A 20,378-nucleotide genomic window follows, 5' to 3' on the forward strand; every position below is an offset into this window, starting at 1 on the left:
TACCTTTCTCTATCTGAAGGGGTGGCACATGCAATCTGAGCTCTCCACTTTGGGTAAAGAAAGCTCAGTTTAGGGTATCCCCTTCTATTCAGTACCCCTGAGGAGGACCATGCCTTGCCCTCACCTACAACACTGCTGGAACATAGTAGTGAGTTTGTTAAAATTTCCTGCCTCTTTGCATTATAGTAAGACGTTTTTCTATTAAACCTCAGGGAAATTACCGTCCTTATTAACTAGTGCAGAAGTAATGAACCACAGCAGGGTTACTTGAGATTTGTGCCATCGCTTTGTAAGACTGCATCGTTTCTTTAAATTAGAGAAATAATTTAAGCAAACAAACGAACAAAGATTTTCTAGAAATTAAAGCACAGTACAAATGGGATGACTTGCTCATCTTCTATTGAATAGGAGCAGTGCCTTGAAAACCTCAGAAATCTATCCATGGTAACTAGTCACAGGAGAGAAAAATAGACAGTCTGCCACCAACTTGGTATTAAAGTTATATTTTCCATTTTTCCATGGTTGTGGGCTAGTCAGTGACTTTCCATGAGCAGTCATGACAGAAATCCCATTCTGCTTTGTCGCAGCCAACACCACTGAACAATGAAAGGTCTGAACCTGGTTTTGTGCTGGGTTTGGCTTTAGTGGGTTTGGTCCCCATTCTGGTGGGATCTGGACTGGGCTGGAACCTGAAGGGCAGGCCATGGGGACCTTCTGCTGAATCCACCTGGCTGGAGAGGGGCTGCAGATGGGCATGCAGAGAACTTGGGCAAACGTAGGAGATGGTGTAAAGGACACCTATGGCCTTCGACAGCTCTATCCGCACAGCTAGCCAAGTCCATGCCTGCTGTCAGGTGCCTCCACGGCCACTGGATCACTCCTGGATTAGGTATGGGGTCTGTCTAAGACCTGTGTAGCAATGTCGCACTGTCCATGCAGCTCTGAGCAAGTCCTGCAAGAGCCTGGAGGAAGGACAGAACAACACTGTCAGGCTGGAGCTCGTCCAGAAATAAACAAACAGAAATACTGAGGGCTTGGTCGTATGTTCCTCAAGACATTTTTGGAAGGGATCACTGTGTTTTTGTTCTTCCATTAGGCAAGTGAGGAGAGAGCATTGTTTTCTTCCCCTCATTCTCCTTGCCTGTGGGTTGGGGAGCACCTACCATGGCCACGGGCTGCGTGACTCTTGTATTGGCTCTTCATGCAGGAATATTGGGCTAGCACATGGAGCTGGGATGGGTTTTTTAATTACAGTATAACATTTTTTAATATATTTTTTTTTCTAACAGAAGACTTTACTAAGCCCAACCTGTCTTGTTTTGTCCAGGCTCCAAGGCTGATCCTGCTGAAAGCCCCTAAGATACTGACCTCTATGGGAACTGAGACCACTTGACTGCACTCAGTACCTTTCAGGATCAGGTCCTCGGTCATTATTCTAATTCTCTACATGGATTATGGGTGAAATTTGATGTTCTGTGAGTTATGCAGATAGTCTGCAATGATACTCCTAATTGTCCGTTCCATTAATCCATTAACCTGTTCTGGTCAGGTCCTGTAACTTGCTGTACTCTGACAAATGAATACATGGTCTGTTCTGAAAGTAGTAGGACTCATTTAAAAAAAAATATATATACATGAGAATAGAACAAACGATTAGAATTTTTCAAAGTAGCACCCTTCCACATCTACACACTGCTGCCAACGAGTTTTCCAGTTTTCGTATGCCTCCAGGAACGCCTGGACTGGAATGCTGTTTAGCTCCCTCATCACGGCCTCTTGAAGCGCCTCTACCGATGCATGATGCTTCCCCTTGAGTGTCGATTTTATTCTTGGGAATAGAAAAAAGTCTGGCGGGGCCAAGTCGGGGCTGTAGGGGGGCTGAGGCAGTGTTGCCACCTTGTGCTGGGCAAGATACTCCACTACGCAGAACGCTGTGTGGCTCAGCGCGTTGTCATGGTGCAGCCGCCAATTGTTGATGATGGCTGAGCGGAAACAAGCAATGCGTTTTCACAGTCTTGTGAGGACTTCCACGTAATAAACTGCATTAACTGTTTGTCCGGGTGTGTCGTGGTTTAACCCGACCGGCAGCTAAACACCACGCAGCCGTTCGCTCACCCTCCCCCCTCCCTCTCTGGGACGGGGGAGAGAAATGGAAAGTGAAGCCCGTGAGTTGAGATAAAGACAGTTTAATAAGACAGGGAAAAAAAATAACAAAATAATAATAACAATAATAATAATGATGATACAATGGTGATAATACGAAAGTAATAATAGTATGTACAAACAAGTGATGCACAATGCAATTGCTCACCACCCGCTGACCGATGCCCAGCCTAACCCCGAGCAGTCCGGCCCCCTCCCCCCGGCTAGCCACCCCTATATATTGTTTAGCATGACGTCAGATGGTATGGAATACCCCTTTGGCTAGTTTGGGTCACCTGTCCTGGGTCTGTCCCCTCCCAGCTCTTACTGCACCCCCCAGCCTGCCCGTTGGCAGGACAGAGCAAAGGCTGAGATGTCCTTGGCTTAGTATAAGCACTGCTCTGCAACAATTAAAGCATCGGGGTGTTATCAGCACTCTTCTCATTCTAAGCCAAAACACAGCATTCCACCAGCTACTAGGAAGAAAATTAATTCTGTGCTAACTGAAACCAGGACATCTATCCACCCCTTATTCCATACCATTTATGTCATGCTCAGGTTACACTCTTTTCCATACATTCTAATTAGTCACCTATAGTAATCATGGTAGTGATAACATACAGTATAATATACTATTTAACATGGTGCAATTCAGTTCATGGGCTATTCTCGCCCAGTATTAAATCTCCTTGAGGTACACACCGGACCTCTCCGTTCTTTTGCATCACCCACCAAGTATATCCAGGTCCCTGAGCGAAAACAATTCCACGAATAGGTTTGCCTTTTCCTGAGGCAGGAGTAGCCCAGACTGTTTTACCCAGCATATTTTTTACATGCACTACAGGAACTTTATCCCCATCTACAGTACGTAACAGGTTTGATTGGGCAGGTCCAGCTCGGTTGGTAGATCCCCTAGTATTGACTAACCAGGTGGCCTTTGCCAAATGCGTATCCCAGTTTTTGAACGTCCCAGCGCCCATTGCTTTCAAGGTAGTCTTTAACAGGCCATTGTATCGTTCAACTTTCCCGGAGGCTGGTGCATGATAGGGGATGTGATACACCCATTCAATACCATGTTCTTTGGCCCAAGTGTCTATAAGGTTGTTTCGGAAGTGAGTCCCATTGTCTGATTCTATTCTTTCTGGGGTGCCATGTCGCCATAGGACTTGCTTTTCAAGGCCCAGGATGGTGTTCCGGGCGGTAGCATGAGGCACAGGATATGTTTCCAGCCATCCGGTGGTTGCTTCCACCATTGTAAGTACGTGGCGCTTGCCATTGCGAGTTTGAGGGAGTGTGATGTAATCAATCTGCCAGGCCTCTCCATACTTATATTTCAGCCATCGTCCTCCATACCAAAGAGGCTTTGACCGTTTGGCTTGCTTGATTGCAGCACATGTTTCACAGTCATGAATAACCTGTGCTATAGCGTCCATGGTCAAGTCCACCCCTCGATCACGAGCCCATCTGTATGTTGCATCTCTACCTTGATGGCCTGAGGTGTCATGGGCCCATCGGGCTATAAATAATTCACCTTTATGCTGCCAATCCAGGTCCACCTGAGCTACTTCAATCTTAGCAGCCTGATCCACCTGCTGGTTGTTTTGATGTTCTTCAGTAGCCCGATTCTTGGGCACATGAGCATCTACGTGGCGTACTTTCACAGCCAGGTTCTCTACCCGAGCAGCAATATCTTGCCACAATGCAGCAGCCCAGATAGGTTTGCCCCTACGCTGCCAGTTGTTTTGCTTCCATTGCTGTAACCATCCCCACAGGGCATTTGCTACCATCCATGAATCGGTGTAGAGATAGAGAACTGGCCATTTTTCTCGTTCAGCAATGTCTAAAGCCAGCTGAATGGCTTTCACTTCTGCAAACTGACTCGATTCACCTTCTCCCTCAGCAGCTTCTGCAACTCGTCGCGTAGGACTCCATACAGCAGCCTTCCATCTCCGATGCTTCCCCACAATACGACAGGACCCATCAGTGAACAGGGCATATTTCTTTTCATTCTCTGGCAACTGGTTGTACAGTGGGGCTTCTTCAGCACGACCCACCTCTTCCTCTGATGATATCCCAAAGTATTTGCCTTCTGGCCAGTCCATGATCACTTCCAATATTCCTGGGCGACTGGGGTTTCCTATTCGAGCCCGCTGAGTAATCAGTGCAACCCACTTGCTCCATGTAGCATCAGTTGCATGATGCGTAGAGGGGACCCTTCCCTTGAACATCCAGCCTAGTACCGGTAATCGGGGTGCTAGGAGGAGCTGCGCTTCAGTACCGACCACCTCCGAAGCAGATCGAACTCCTTCATATGCTGCCAATATCTCCTTTTCAGTTGGAGTATAGCGGGCCTCAGATCCTCTGTATCCCCGACTCCAAAACCCCAGAGGCCGACCTCGAGTTTCCCCAGGTTCTTTCTGCCAGAGGCTCCAGGTGGGGCCGTTCTCCCCGGCTGCAGTGTAGAGCACATTCTTTACATCTGGTCCTGTTCGAACTGGCCCAAGGGCTACTGCATGGACTATTTCCTGCTTGATTTGTTCAAAGGCTTGTCGTTGTTCAGGGCCCCATTCAAACTCATTCTTCTTACGAGTTACTTGGTAGAGTGGGTTTACAATCAGACTGTAATTTGGGATGTGCATTCTCCAAAACCCCACAACACCTAGGAAAGTCTGTGTTTCTTTTTTGTTAGTTGGTGGAGACATAGCTGTTATTTTGTTGATCACATCCATTGGGATTTGACGACGTCCATCTTGCCATTTTATTCCTAAAAACTGGATCTCCCGTGCAGGTCCTTTGACTTTATTTTGTTTTATGGCAAAACCGGCTTTCAGAAGGATTTGGACTATTTTCTTCCCTTTCTCGAAAACTTCCTCTGCTGTGTCACCCCACACAATAATGTCATCGATGTACTGCAGGTGTTCAGGAGCTTCCCCCTGCTCTAGTGCAGACTGGATCAGCCCATGGCAAATGGTAGGGCTGTGTTTCCACCCCTGGGGCAGCCTATTCCAAGTATATTGGACTCCCCTCCAAGTGAAGGCAAATTGTGGCCTGCACTCTGCTGCTAGAGGGATGGAGAAAAATGCATTAGCGATATCAATTGTGGCGTACCACTTGGCTGCCTTCGATTCAAGTTCATACTGAAGTTCCAGCATGTCCGGCACTGCAGCACTCAGTGGTGGCGTGACTTCGTTCAGGCCGCGATAGTCCACTGTTAGTCTCCACTCGCCATTAGACTTTCGCACTGGCCATATGGGACTATTGAAAGGTGAATGAGTCTTGCTGATCACTCCTTGGCTCTCCAATTGACGAATTAGCTTATGGATGGGAATCAGGGAGTCTCGGTTGGTGCGATATTGCCGCCGGTGCACAGTTGTGGTAGCAATTGGCACTTGCTGTTCTTCGACCCTCAGCAACCCCACAACAGAGGGGTCCTCTGAGAGACCAGGCAAGGTAGATAATTGTTTAATGCCCTCTGTCTCTAAGGCAGCAATACCAAAAGCCCACCGGAACCCTTTTGGGTCCTTGCAGTATCCTCTTCTAAGATAGTCTATGCCAAGGATACATGGAGCATCCGGACCAGTCACAATGCGGTGCTTTTCCCACTCATTCCCAGTCAGACTCACTTCAGCCTCCAATACAGTCAACTGCTGAGATCCCCCTGTCACTCCACAAATATAGATGGGCTCTGGTCCTTTATAGCTCGATGGCATTATAGTACATTGTGCACCGGTGTCTACTAAAGCCTTATACTTCTGTGCGCGTGATGTGCCATGCCATCGAATCCACACAGTCCAATAAACTCGATTGTCCCTTTCCTCCCCCTGGCTGGAGGCAGGGCCCCCCTAATCCTGGTCAGAATCTTCCTCGTTTCTGTGTTTGAAGGACTGTCTGCTGGAAGTTGGAGCAGCAAACTTTTCGGAGAATCCCTTTTTCCTGATTGTTTTCTTTTGCAACTCACGTACCCGTGCCTCTAGGGTCGCGGTAGATTTTCCATCCCACTTTCTCATGTCCTCTCCATGGTCTCGTAAGTAAAACCACAGGGTGGCACGGGGTGAGTACCCACCATATCGTCTTCCTTGTGTGGGTGAACGCCTACCCCTGACAGCTGAGACACTGCTTTGTACAGGTGCGAAGGAGAATAATCTCTCTTCAAGTTGGTGAACCTTTTCAGAAAGTTTCTCCCAAGTGTTCTCCTTTGGTCGGTGGGCACTGGTTGGTTCAGGTGGGGAGGACAATAGATTCTCTTCAAGTTGGTGAACCTTTTCAGAAAGTTTCTCCACAGCTGAGACGCAGGCCTGTAAGGAAGAGGAGAGACTTTCTTCGTACTGCCGGAGTTGTTTAGCCGCTTCACCCACTGTGGGTTCCTCATCCTCTTTCCAGGCCATTATTGCCAATGAGCTGGCATATGATGATGGTGCACTCCGTACAAACTTCCGCCACATGGGTCGTGTACACTTGACTTCATCTGGATCTGTGGATGTTTGTTTGAGGTCTGGATCCTCATAAATCACTTCCCGTACGGCTAATTCCCTCAGGTACTGGATTCCCTTCTCCATAGTGGTCCACTTGCCTGGTAGACATAAAATATCTTCCTTGAAGGGATACCTTTCCCTCACAGCTGAGAGGAGACGCCTCCAGAGGCTGGTGGGTCGTGCTCCATCTGCAATTGCTTTGTCAATGCCGGCGTCTCGAGCAAGGGATCCCAGCCGCTTGGCTTCCCTGCCGTCTAATTCCACACAATTGGCTCCAGAGTCCCAGCACCGGAGCAGCCAGGTGACAAGCTGCTCACCTATACAGCGACCAAAATCTTTTCGCACATCTCGTAGCTCGCGCTCGTTTAGGCTTCGGGTAGTTACTGTTGCTCTTTCGGCATCCTCATCTTCCTCCTCCTGAATCCTTGACGGCCCAGCGTCGTCATCATCTTCGTCATCTCTATACTTAGTTTTGGCAGAAGCCTTACCTGGATTGGCAGAAGACTCTCTGCGTTCTAAACGACTTGAATTTCTATACCATATTTTCACCTTCTCTACAGGGGCAGCTTGCACTGCTACTGCTCGTTTCTCTGACTTTGTTACAGGGTCTGCCACAGGGGTTGGAATGCCCTCTGCAGGGTCAACTTGCACTGCTACAGCTCGTTTCTCTGACACGGCCACAGGAGCTGGAGCGGCTACAGGAGCTGGAGTTGGAGCTGGAGCAGTTGCAGGAGCTGGGACTGGAGCAGCAGTAGGAGCTGGAGCTGGAGCGGCTTCAGGAGCTGGAGCTGGAGCGGCTTCAGGAGCTGGGACTGGAGCAGTTGCAGGAACTGGGACTGGAGTAGCGGCCGGAGCTGGAACTGGAGCGACTGCAGGAACTGGGACTGGAGCAGCTGCAGGAGCTGGAGCTGGAGCAGCTTCAGGAGCTGGGACTGGAGCAGTTGCAGGAGCTGGAGCTGGAGCGGCTGCAGGAGCTGGGACTGGAGCGGCTGCAGGAGCTGGGACTGGAGCGGCTGCAGGAGCTGGGACTGGAGCGGCTGCAGGAGCTGGGACTGGAGCGGCTGCAGGATCCACCGTAGGGGTCACAGTGGCCGTTGGATCTGTCACAGGGTTTGGAGTGGCCGCAGGGTCTGTCACTAAGTTGACAGCAGTATCAATGGCAGCTCGATAGGCATGAGCCAGGCCCCAGCACGTTACAATGATTTGTGTTACTTTGGAACTGCCAGAATCATTACACCTTTTTTTCAAGCATTCTGCCAGTTTTTGAGGATTTTGCCATTGTTCAGGGGTGAATTTCCAACACACTGGGGGTGCCAACTGCTCTAGATGCCTGCCCATATCCACCCATACTCCCTGCCACCCACAACTATACTGCCTCCGGGCAGATCTCCGGATGAGCTTCATAAGTAGTTGTTTAACTTTAAGCAGAATCTGAAGTGCATTCATGAGGCAGAACAACAAGACTATGGTATTCTGAGTATTCCAGAAATATTCAATATCTTGGAGAGCTATTGTGACAAGCTCAGGGGATAAGAGGGTGGTGAAGGAGGAAGGCAGAGTGACCCAGGAGGATACAGGGGTGGTGAAGGAGAAAGGGAAAGTAAGCAAGTAAGGAAAAATATCCTCCCCTTTCCCCTCCACAGATTGACTCTCTAATGGAGAAAAACAATAGGTATAATTGCTAATAGTTCCCAAGATGCTGTTTCCAAAGTACAGAGTCCACGATGTTACTGAGTATAAATACCAAGTTAGAGTCATGACCAGATATCTTATCGTCTCATAAGCCATTGCTATAACACTTAGTACCATAATGGTCTGAAACCAGGGCCCGGAGAGGAGAAACAACACTACAGAGAGCAAATACGGAAAATAATGTACTATAATACTCAATTTGGAAAACAGGCGCAGCAGAGTTGTGATTAAAGCAATCAGCATCATGACAAGTGACTATTAAGCAGGTCTAATCCTTACACCAATTTTAGTTTAACACACTCTGATCAGATCTGCCGTTATCTCAACCTTTCGTGCCCCACGTTGGGCGCCAAAAAGACTGTCGTGGTTTAACCCGACCGGCAGCTAAACACCACGCAGCCGTTCGCTCACCCTCCCCCCTCCCTCTCTGGGACGGGGGAGAGAAATGGAAAGTGAAGCCCGTGAGTTGAGATAAAGACAGTTTAATAAGACAGGGAAAAAAAATAACAAAATAATAATAACAATAATAATAATGATGATACAATGGTGATAATACGAAAGTAATAATAGTATGTACAAACAAGTGATGCACAATGCAATTGCTCACCACCCGCTGACCGATGCCCAGCCTAACCCCGAGCAGTCCGGCCCCCTCCCCCCGGCTAGCCACCCCTATATATTGTTTAGCATGACGTCAGATGGTATGGAATACCCCTTTGGCTAGTTTGGGTCACCTGTCCTGGGTCTGTCCCCTCCCAGCTCTTACTGCACCCCCCAGCCTGCCCGTTGGCAGGACAGAGCAAAGGCTGAGATGTCCTTGGCTTAGTATAAGCACTGCTCTGCAACAATTAAAGCATCGGGGTGTTATCAGCACTCTTCTCATTCTAAGCCAAAACACAGCATTCCACCAGCTACTAGGAAGAAAATTAATTCTGTGCTAACTGAAACCAGGACAGGGTGGTACAAACTCTTTGTGGATGACTCCATGTCGATCAAAAAAGCAAATGAGCATGGACTTTTGCTTGGATTTGCTCATTCGTGCTTTCTTGGGGCGTGGGGAAGCAGGGGTGTGCCATTCTGTGCTCTGCCGCTTACTCTCCGGGTCGTATTCAAACACCCACGTCTTGTCACCGGTCACTACATTGTCCAAAAAGTCGGGCTCCTCATTCACATGATGAAGAAGATCCTGGCAGATTGCTTTCCGGTTAGCCTTTTGCTCCTCTGACAACACTCATGGCACAAACTTCGCGCACACTTTCTTCATGGCTAAGTTTTCTTTCACCATCTCAAAAACTTGGGTTTGAGGAATGCTCAAGTCATCAGCAATCATTCTGATACTCATCCTGCGATCACGGTTCAGTAAATTTTTCACTCGCTACACATTTTCATTGGTCTTGCTGGTCGAAGGGCGTCTGGAGCTGTCGTCGTCTTCCGCTCTTTCCCTACCTTCTCGGAACAGCTTGTGCCAATCAAAAACACCCGATCTACCCATGGCAGCATCACTGTAGGCCTCCTTAATCATGTCGTGAGTCTCTTTGCCCGTTTTACCAAGCTTTACACAAAATTTGATCACGTATTGCTGCTCCAGTAAATGCTCCATGATTCTCCGTGGAGAGGCGTTTCGACAGGTGTTCACAGTACAAGCGACCTGCTCTCTTCAACGGCCTACAGCCGACTGCCGATTTTTCCCAGCATTCCCAATATCCCCCTCCACCGATCCTGCGTGCACAGACCGCCTCTCGTCCGCCTGTTAGCCCAGGAAAAAGCCAGTCCTACTACTTTCAGAACAGACCATGTACCTTGCTTACCTCCAAATTAAATTGATTCGGACCTCTTGACCTGAGTCCACCAGCATTTCATTTTTCCAGGGGTCTGTGAGGGTGGTGGTGCTACACAAGAACTGACAGACTCATGTGGCTGGACAAAAGCACCAGGATTTATTCTGATCCTATTGGGATCATTCACCTGCTGCAGACCTCAACTTAACATATCCTCCTGCAGGCTGATTTGCCCGGAGGCTGGTTGAAGCGGAGGCTGTTGCTGGAAGGAAGCCAGATGCAGACTCCAACCAGAACTTTCCTGGCTAAATTATTATTTTTTTCCCCTGAACGCTGTCACTCTGTAGATCAGTGACTTGACACTATAATAGTAATTACTGTTCCAATGAAATCACAACTGCATCACCTCCTCCCCCCAAAAAACAAAACAATCTCCTTTACTTCCAGAAAGGGAATTTCTTGATCACCATTCTGGCAGTGGTCATCAGTTGTTCTGCTTGGGAAGATTTAACTTGACTTGCAGAAAGATGTAAAAACAATTAAAAAAATGTTTCACTCCCATCAGAAGTAATCAAAGGCTGAAAATATCAGTGTTTGTTGGAGAGGATTCCTGTTCAGATCAGAGTTACAAGGCCTCAAAAACTACATGAGCCTCTTTTTTACGGTAATTCTGGAACCTGCAGAAAAAAACAAACTGTGAAAATGTTTTCCTGGGTACACAGGAACTGTAGTCTCTTCTCCAAATCTGGCCTCATTGTTGTGCGTTTGAGAAATGTCCTCATGATTTTTAAATATTTGCTCCAAGGTAGGTAAATGGAAACCAAAGAGCCGAGGGCCAAGCTGTGCCTTGCTCTGCATCCTGGTGGAGATTCACTGGTGCCAGCCCAGCACCTTGCACGGGGGCATGGGCAGGGTTTGCTCCAAGGTTCCTTCATCCAGCCCAGTGAGGTGAACTAAAGCTCAGGATGAGAGTTTGAAAAGTGCAGCTCTTATGGATGAGTTTTAAGAGAACTGAGTAAGAGCAAAGCCAGCAGGATGCTATGGATGTTACTCTGAAACTGAGGATGAATGAATCACAGAATCACAGAATCACAGAATTTCTAGGTTGGAAGAGACCTCAAGATCATCTAGTCCAATCTCTGACCTAACACTAACAGTCCCCACTAAACCATATCCCTAAGCTCTACATCTAAACGTCTTTTAAAGACCTCCAGGGATGGTGACTCCACCACTTCCCTGGGCAGCCTGTTCCAATGTCTAACAACCCTTTATTTCCTGTAGGACTGGCTTCCTGAGTGAGCTTATATTCCTTATTAATTCTGCATGCTGATAAAACTATCAGCCAGCAGAGGGTTATAATTTTTAACCCCATCTGTAGGATTCCTCCACAGAAAGGTGGTTAATAAGAGCTGGCTTCCCACTGACTCCAGCGGAGGTTAGCGCCCAGCTCTCAGGATCAGCTTTTATTTCAGGAGGAGGAGGCACGGTGCTGCCTGGAACAGAGCCCCATCCTCCCTCCACTCAGCTCTGTACCGTGACATTTTCAGGACCTGGGCCTGAGGACTTTCACTTGGCAGTTTCTTGTTTTGTCAGTCTCCATTTCAAATACTCTATGTGCAGCACTGTGCGGAGAATAAAGGAAAAAATAGACCGTATCATTCTCTCTTAACAGTTGTGGTGGGTGGTAGGGAGCTGAGCTCGAGTTTCCAGTGGGGAGGGGGAAGACACATATTGAAGCAGGCTCAGGAAGTGAAAGAGGAGAAAGAAGAATGAGAAAGGAGAAATGTGTTCACCTTCAGGGCTGTGGTACGGCGTTTTTTCCCATCCACCCTGAATTTGTGGGGACAGGGCACTTTTTCAGTGCCTCAGATCACATGCTTTGTGTTTAAACTGCTGCTGTCAAAGCTTTGAGAGTAATGTTATAAATGAAGATACAACTCAATCTTGTAATAAATGGCTCAGTCTTCAAAAGAGGACTATAATCAAAGTTTACAATTTATTAAAGGAATAGAGGTAAGCAAACAGCGCTGGGTGCGCCGGGAGTCTCTGCTCCACCAAGATGCACACCAGTTACATCAAGCAGCTGATTTTTATGCTCCTAGGCTAATACATATTCATTACTACTTCTAAAAAAAACAGGGTTATTATAATTAGTTTCCGGAATCCAAACCCTCCTACTGGAGCATGCGTATCAGTCTCCGGTGGGCCCTCTGGGGGTCTCTGGGGGTCTCTCGTGCTGAAGGCTCATAGTCTTCCTCCCTCTTGTCCTTCTCCTTTGTCCTACTTGGCTGTATGTCAGAGACTTGTGCAGCGTCTCCTGCAAGCTTTGTCTTTTAGTTGTTCTTCAGCTCTCTCCGTCTCCTTAATCTCCTGGCCAGATATCAGAGACTTGCATAGTGTCCCATGCAATAGTCATAATAGTTAGCAGTTATTCTGAAACCCCTCAGATATCAGAGACTTCAAGGAAAAGCCTACAAATACATTTCCCTTCGAGCTCTCTATTGACACGAATTGCTAAAACATTCCTTTGCAAGATGCAGGAACTATATACATTAACCACTCTGTTTTTCTTAGCCTTTCTGTTTTTCTTAGCCTTGTGGTTATACAGGGGTATGTAAGACAGAAGGTCACATTCATCATACCATGCAGCCCTAGCATTGTTCCATACTGACACGAATCAGATGAACATATCTCACAATCTGAATTTAGTAATAATTATAAAAGGCAAGTAAACAGTTCTGGGTGTGCGGGGAGTCTATGCTCTACCAACACGCACACACAAACATCAAACTTTCTAAATATACAGAACACTGCTTTTACATATTCATAAGAAACCCGAATACGCCTATACATATGTACAATCAGAAAAGGTATCAATTGAAAAGTAAACATGGCAAAGTTTTAAAAGGCAAGTGTTTCTGGCAAACCACACATTTCTGATTGTGGTCCCACATGGCTCTTTAAGGCCTCAGAGATTGCTCGCCAGGTGCTGGCCCCCATGGCCACATTCCCACATCTCCCCCTTCTTTATTAATATCAACCATTTTCTCGACACGAATTACCACTCCATATATAACACACCCAAGTATTCACCTTCTTCTGGCAGATGCTACCCCGTATCCTCCTGGCTCTCTGCTCACACTTGGACTCAGGGGGAAACCCAGGAGAGACGGCGGCTGTATCTGCAGTGCTACACTAAGAGCCCTCAACAGACCTTCAGTCCTCAAGTTTCCCCGATTGGTTCTTGAAGCCACTTTTACTTCTGGCATCCACAACATCCTGTGGCAACGAGTTCCATGGTTTAATTACATCTTTTATGAAAAAGCGCTTCCTCTTTAAGGTCTCTGGCCAACTGTTTCATGATATTTCTCTAGCTCTTGTGTTGCAGGACGCAACAAACAATGGTTCCACCTCCACACCACGTAGGGTTTACGCGCCCCACTTACAGACCTCTTCAGCAACTTCTCCTCCAGGAGGACCTCTGAGAAGACCCCATTTTCAGCTAAGAAAATGCACAGCATCCTCTCTGAAACAGCCCCCCACTGAGCTCCATGTTCTGTACATTCACCTCATAGTGGCAAAACACCTATAATGCTTGCCTAACTTTACACGAGGTAGTAGTCCTGTCAAAATCAAGGCTTGATGACCAAATATTGACAATCTGGCCACACAAACCAACACAGCTGCACTGAGCTGCAGTCCCCAGCACACCTCCCTGCTTCTCCTCCCCACCCAGCATCAGCAGCCCAGAATATAACCAGACCGCTCCCCAGAGCATAAATACCGAGGAGGACGTGTTGCATGCCTGCACTGGGAGAACTGTCACTCTGGAAAGATCAGAGATGCTTTCTGCCTCACAGCCCCAAGGTCTTTGCCTTTCACTGGCGTGCTTTGCAGCCCAGATATGTTTAAAATTCAAACTCACAGCAGCTCTCCTTTTATTTTAAGAGATTTATATTCCCCCAAAATTAAAACTTTCTTTCTCTTGAGCCAGGAGAGCTGGGGAGAGCAGGTGACCTTGACAAGCTTCTTCCCACCTGCCCGTACACCTAGGCAATAGGCCTAAATGGCATGGGTGTTAATCAAAGGCAGCTCCTTGAAAACTAATGGTGTACTGCAGCTGAAGACCAGCAGCGGAGAGATGTACCTCCACATGCAGATGCACAGCTAAGAGTAAAGGTGGGTCCCACTGCGCGGCACACTTCCAAGATACAATCCATCATCCAGGACAGACAGAGGACACCATCGGTACTCGTGCACAGGGAGCTCCAGCAGATGCATGGAACAGTGCAGTTACATTTGCTACTCACTGACATTGCTGCTTGGCCCTAGAAAGCTAGCTTGGCTCCCAGCACGATACCACCCATTGCACCTGCATCTTCTGGCCCTTTGCACCCACCCCAGCCATCCCACATAGGTGTAACATGGGCATTTGGGCACTGAAACAAAAGTAGGAGCACACCAGCCTCCCAGGACCCAGTGCCTTTAGCAGGCTGTCATTGCGCCTGCCCACATATCAGCTGTCTTCCCTTCCCTAAGGATTTCCCTGAAAATTACTTCATGGATCATCCCACCAAGTATTTGCACTAGCATTTCCATTGCCACACTGTTGAGGGATTTTTTGAAACAGCAAAAATCCCATGGCTTGCTGCAGCTGAGCAAACCAAGCTACCAGGGCAACTATGAGAAGTTCCCATGACAGTGTTCCCACATCGCCCAACTGAGGAATTTAGAAAAATATTGTTACCAGCATCTGGGTAACATCAAGGACAAGGTCTACGTGACTGCTAATCACAAGGGGGTTGTTTTCTTGCAGTTGTTTCTCTGAGTGCTTTTGACCAATAATCTTGTGTGAGACACTATCCGCCCCTGTTAAGTTCACTATAAAAGTCAGGCTATTCGGGTAATAAAATGGAGCATGATCTGACCATACTAGCGTCTGTCGTTCTTTCGGCCGTCCTTCCTGCAACATATGGCGCCTGAACAGGCTGAGACCCGAACAGGCTGAGACCCGGACAGGCTGACAGACGGAGCAATGCTGAGAGACCTGAGACACATGGAGAGACTTCAGAGGCATGGAGAGCCCTGAGAGACGCTTCAGGGACATGGACAGCTCTGAGAGACACGGAGAGACCTAACAGAAGCCGGAACGAACACCTGAGAGACATTGAGAAACTCCAAGCACCGACCCGGACAAAGGACTCGTGGTGAGACGTGGGGAAAAGAAACCACGGGGAGATGCGGGGAAAAAAGAAATCCGTGGGGAGACGCGGGGAAAAGGAACCGCGGGGAAACGCGGAGAAAGAAACCGCGGGGAGACGTGGAGAAAAAATCTGCAGGGAGAGAAACTGCGGGGAGACGAAGGGAAACAAAGAAATCGCGGTGCGAAGCGGGACATCTGAGATTGAGTTGCTATGGGAGACCAGAAGCGTCAGTGGACAACGGCAGCCAACCCTCACCGTGTGGCGAGTTGGCACATAGGAGAAGGGCGGAGATCACGACCCTAAAGCCTGTCTGACGTAACCATGGAGGAAGCGGCTGTGCTGCTTCTCTCTAGCATTCTTTTTATGAGGCATATCTTGCAATGCAAAAAAGACTATTCTTTGTCTTTGATGGTGAAAGAAAACTTAGCCATGAAGAAAGTGTGCGCGAAGTTTGTGCCATGAGTGTTGTCAGAGGAGCAAAAGGCTAACCGGAAAGCAATCTGCCAGGATCTTCTTCATCATGTGAATGAGGAGCCCGACTTTTTGGACAATGTAGTGACCGGTGACAAGACGTGGGTGTTTGAATACGACCCGGAGAGTAAGCGGCAGAGCACAGAATGGCACACCCCTGCTTCCCCACGCCCCAAGAAAGCACGAATGAGCAAATCCAAGCAAAAGTCCATGCTCATTTGCTTTTTTGATCGACATGGAGTCATCCACAAAGAGTTTGTACCACCCGGACAAACAGTTAATGCAGTTTATTACGTGGAAGTCCTCACAAGACTGTGAAAACGCATTGCTTGTTTCCGCTCAGCCATCATCAACAATTGGCGGCTGCACCATGACAACGCGCTGAGCCACACAGCGTTCTGCGTAGTGGAGTATCTTGCCCAGCACAAGGTGGCAACACTGCCTCAGCCCCCCTACAGCCCCGACTTGGCCCCGCCAGACTTTTTTCTATTCCCAAGAATAAAATCGACACTCAAGGGGAAGCATCATGCATCGGTAGAGGCGCTTCAAGAGGCCGTGATGAGGGAGCTAAACAGCATTCCAGTCCAGGCGTTCCTGGAGGCATACGAAAACTGGAAAACTCGTTGGCAGCAGTGTGTAGATGTGGAAGGGTGCTACTTTGAAAAATTCTAATCGTTTGTTCTATTCTCATGTATATATATTTTTTTTTAAATGAGTCCTACTACTTTCAGAACAGACCATGTATTCATTTGTCAGAGTACAGCAAGTTACAGGACCTGACCAGAACAGGTTAATGGATTAATGGAACGGACAATTAGGAGTATCATTGCAGACTATCTGCATAACTCACAGAACATCAAATTTCACCCATAATCCATGTAGAGAATTAGAATAATGACCGAGGACCTGATCCTGAAAGGTACTGAGTGCAGTCAAGTGGTCTCAGTTCCCATAGAGGTCAGTATCTTAGGGGCTTTCAGCAGGATCAGCCTTGGAGCCTGGACAAAACAAGACAGGTTGGGCTTAGTAAAGTCTTCTGTTAGAAAAAAAAATATATTAAAAAATGTTATACTGTAATTAAAAAACCCATCCCAGCTCCATGTGCTAGCCCAATATTCCTGCATGAAGAGCCAATACAAGAGTCACGCAGCCCGTGGCCATGGTAGGTGCTCCCCAACCCACAGGCAAGGAGAATGAGGGGAAGAAAACAATGCTCTCTCCTCACTTGCCTAATGGAAGAACAAAAACACAGTGATCCCTTCCAAAAATGTCTTGAGGAACATACGACCAAGCCCTCAGTATTTCTGTTTGTTTATTTCTGGACGAGCTCCAGCCTGACAGTGTTGTTCTGTCCTTCCTCCAGGCTCTTGCAGGACTTGCTCAGAGCTGCATGGACAGTGCGACATTGCTACACAGGTCTTAGACAGACCCCATACCTAATCCAGGAGTGATCCAGTGGCCGTGGAGGCACCTGACAGCAGGCATGGACTTGGCTAGCTGTGCGGATAGAGCTGTCGAAGGCCATAGGTGTCCTTTACACCATCTCCTACGTTTGCCCAAGTTCTCTGCATGCCCATCTGCAGCCCCTCTCCAGCCAGGTGGATTCAGCAGAAGGTCCCCATGGCCTGCCCTTCAGGTTCCAGCCCAGTCCAGATCCCACCAGAATGGGGACCAAACCCACTAAAGCCAAACCCAGCACAAAACCAGGTTCAGACCTTTCATTGTTCAGTGGTGTTGGCTGCGACAAAGCAGAATGGGATTTCTGTCATGACTGCTCATGGAAAGTCACTGACTAGCCCACAACCATGGAAAAATGGAAAATATAACTTTAATACCAAGTTGGTGGCAGACTGTCTATTTTTCTCTCCTGTGACTAGTTACCATGGATAGATTTCTGAGGTTTTCAAGGCACTGCTCCTATTCAATAGAAGATGAGCAAGTCATCCCATTTGTACTGTGCTTTAATTTCTAGAAAATCTTTGTTCGTTTGTTTGCTTAAATTATTTCTCTAATTTAAAGAAACGATGCAGTCTTACAAAGCGATGGCACAAATCTCAAGTAACCCTGCTGTGGTTCATTACTTCTGCACTAGTTAATAAGGACGGTAATTTCCCTGAGGTTTAATAGAAAAACGTCTTACTATAATGCAAAGAGGCAGGAAATTTTAACAAACTCACTACTATGTTCCAGCAGTGTTGTAGGTGAGGGCAAGGCATGGTCCTCCTCAGGGGTACTGAATAGAAGGGGATACCCTAAACTGAGCTTTCTTTACCCAAAGTGGAGAGCTCAGATTGCATGTGCCACCCCTTCAGATAGAGAAAGGTACCTGCACGCCACACCGTGTTGGTGGCAAATGCAAAAATCTGCCAAAAAAACATTCTCTGCTGAGCATCACAACATTTCCAGCTCTATTTGTGATGAGACTCCTGAAGCACCGCAGCCCTCATCCCAAAATGCAGACTGGGTTACTTAGTACTTATTTTACTGGAATGACATAAATGATCTCCTCCAGCTAGCTACACACCTGCCACCCCTTGTCTCAGACCACAGTCTCTTTAGTGCAGGCTTTGGCTCTGTTGCAGCTTTGTGCAGCACCTAGTGTTATATATGAAGTGGTAATTCGTGTCAGAAAAATGGTTGATATTAATAAAGAAGGGGGAGATTTGGGAATGTGGCAATGGGGGTCAGAAAGCCTTGTGGTTGGTGATAACATCAGACTCTTAACGATGAGGTCATCAGGAATGTAAAGAGTTTAGAGGAAACAAAGAAGGGTGACTGAGGCGATGCCCCGCGTCTGGGGTTCCTTGTTTTCCCCTCTGTTAAGACACGGAAGTTGCTGGGGGGGTTGCTGGTTAGAACTGTTAACATTTATTGTTTAATGTTATATGATAATCATATTATTAGTGTGATTTCAAGGGTTAACGAAATGCATGAAAAGCAATCACGTTTTGTTGCTTTTGGGAACCTTGTGGTGGGCAGAGCATGTGTAGAAGAAGAGGGAGACAGTCGAAGACGCTCCTGCAGTCTGGAACAAAAGGTTACTAATGGTGATGGGGAAACTGTGAGCCCTTCACCCACAATGACCACCACAAAGAGAATTATAATATGAAGCGGGGATAGGATATCCATATGTATAGGCGTACTCGGGTTTCTTGTAAATATGTAACAGCAATGTCCTATATATATTTGGAAAGTTTGATGGTTGGATGTGCGTGTCGGTAGAGCATAGACTCCCTGCGCGCCCAGCGCTGTTAACTTGCCTTTTATAAATATTCTTTTATGTTACTAAATTCAGAGTGAGTTGAGACTTCATTTATAACAATATTAATAAAGAAGGGGGAGATTCGAGAGTCTGGCCATGGGGGTTGGAAAGCCCCATGGTTGAGATAACATTAGACTCTTAACGATGAGGCCATCAGGAATCTAAAGAGTTTAGAGGGAACAAAGAAGGGTGATTCAGGAGACTCCATGCAGTCTCTGGTTTCTTGTTCTCCAGATGGTTCTCTTGTTCTCCAGCTGTTAAGGCATGGATGTTTCTGTGTGTTTGCTGTTGTTGTTACATTCAAAGTTGTCTGACCAATGAAAAGTTGTTTTGAAAAGAACTGCTGTGGAGAGAAGGGTATAAGAGGGGAGCTTGCCCTTGTTGAGGGATTTTTGAAACAGCAAAGATCCCGTGGTTTGCTGCAGCTGAGCAAACCAAGCTACCAGGACGACTATGAGAAGTTCCCATGACAGTGTTCCCACATCACCCGATCGAGGAATTTAGAAAAATATTGTTACCAGCAGCTGGCTTCAAGGACAAGGTCTACGTGACTGCTAATCACAAGGGGGTTGTTTTCTTGCAGGTGGGGTTGTTTTCTTGCAGTTGTTTGTCTGAGTGCTTTTGACCAATAATCTTGTGTGAGACACTATCCGCCCCTGTTAAGTTCACTATAAAAGTCAGGCTATTCGGGTAATAAAATGGAGCATGATCTGACCATATTGGTGTCTGTCGTACTTTCGGCCATGCTTCCTGCAACATATGGCACCTGAACAACCTGAGACCCGGACACACTGAGAGACCTGAGACACATGGAGAGACTTCAGAGGCACGGAGAGCCCTGAGAGACGCTTCAGAGACACGGACAGCCCTGAGAGACACAGAGGGACCTGACAAAAGCCGACACACCAGAGAGACATTGAGAAACTCCAAGCACCGACCCAGACAAAGGACTTGCGGTGAGACGCAGGAAAGTGACGTCATCGTGGTGAGATGTGGGAACAAAGGAATTGCAGTGAGACGCAGGAAAGTGACGTCATCACAGTGAGACGCGGGAAAAAAAGCACTTGCAGTTAGACGCGGGAAGAAAGGAATTGCGGTGGGAGGCGGGAAATTAATGTCATCGCGGTGAGACGCGGGACATCCGGGATCAAGTTGCTACGGGAGATCAGGCGTCAGTGAACAACGGCAGACGACCCTCACCATGTGACGAGTTGGCATATAGCAGAGGGGTGGAGATCACGACCCTGCAGCCCTTCTAACGTAACCATGCAGGCGGAGGCGGCTGTGCAGCTTCTCTCTCTCATTCTATGACAGGCTGTAGTGGGTTTACGTGGCAAGGTTTTGGTAGCAGGGAGCC

The 20,378-nt window shown here is 47.6% G+C and overlaps 1 protein-coding gene across 1 annotated transcript in view; it reads right to left on the reverse strand.

The window, feature by feature from the left end:
- Window positions 1-2,227: 2,227 nt before the first annotated feature.
- The window catches only part of LOC311426270 (uncharacterized protein), a 448,189-nt gene continuing 430,038 nt past the window's right edge, over window positions 2,228-20,378 (reverse strand). The window contains exon 2 of the mRNA XM_084502511.1: window positions 2,228-5,841. Within this exon, the coding sequence (XP_084358637.1) occupies window positions 2,799-5,294 (2,496 nt within the window). The 5' untranslated portion in view covers window positions 5,295-5,841 and the 3' untranslated portion in view covers window positions 2,228-2,798. The remainder of the gene's footprint in view (window positions 5,842-20,378) is intronic.

Source organism: Aythya ferina (assembly GCF_964211825.1).
Source record: "Aythya ferina genome assembly, chromosome: W".
NCBI classification, from domain to species: Eukaryota; Metazoa; Chordata; class Aves; order Anseriformes; family Anatidae; genus Aythya; species Aythya ferina.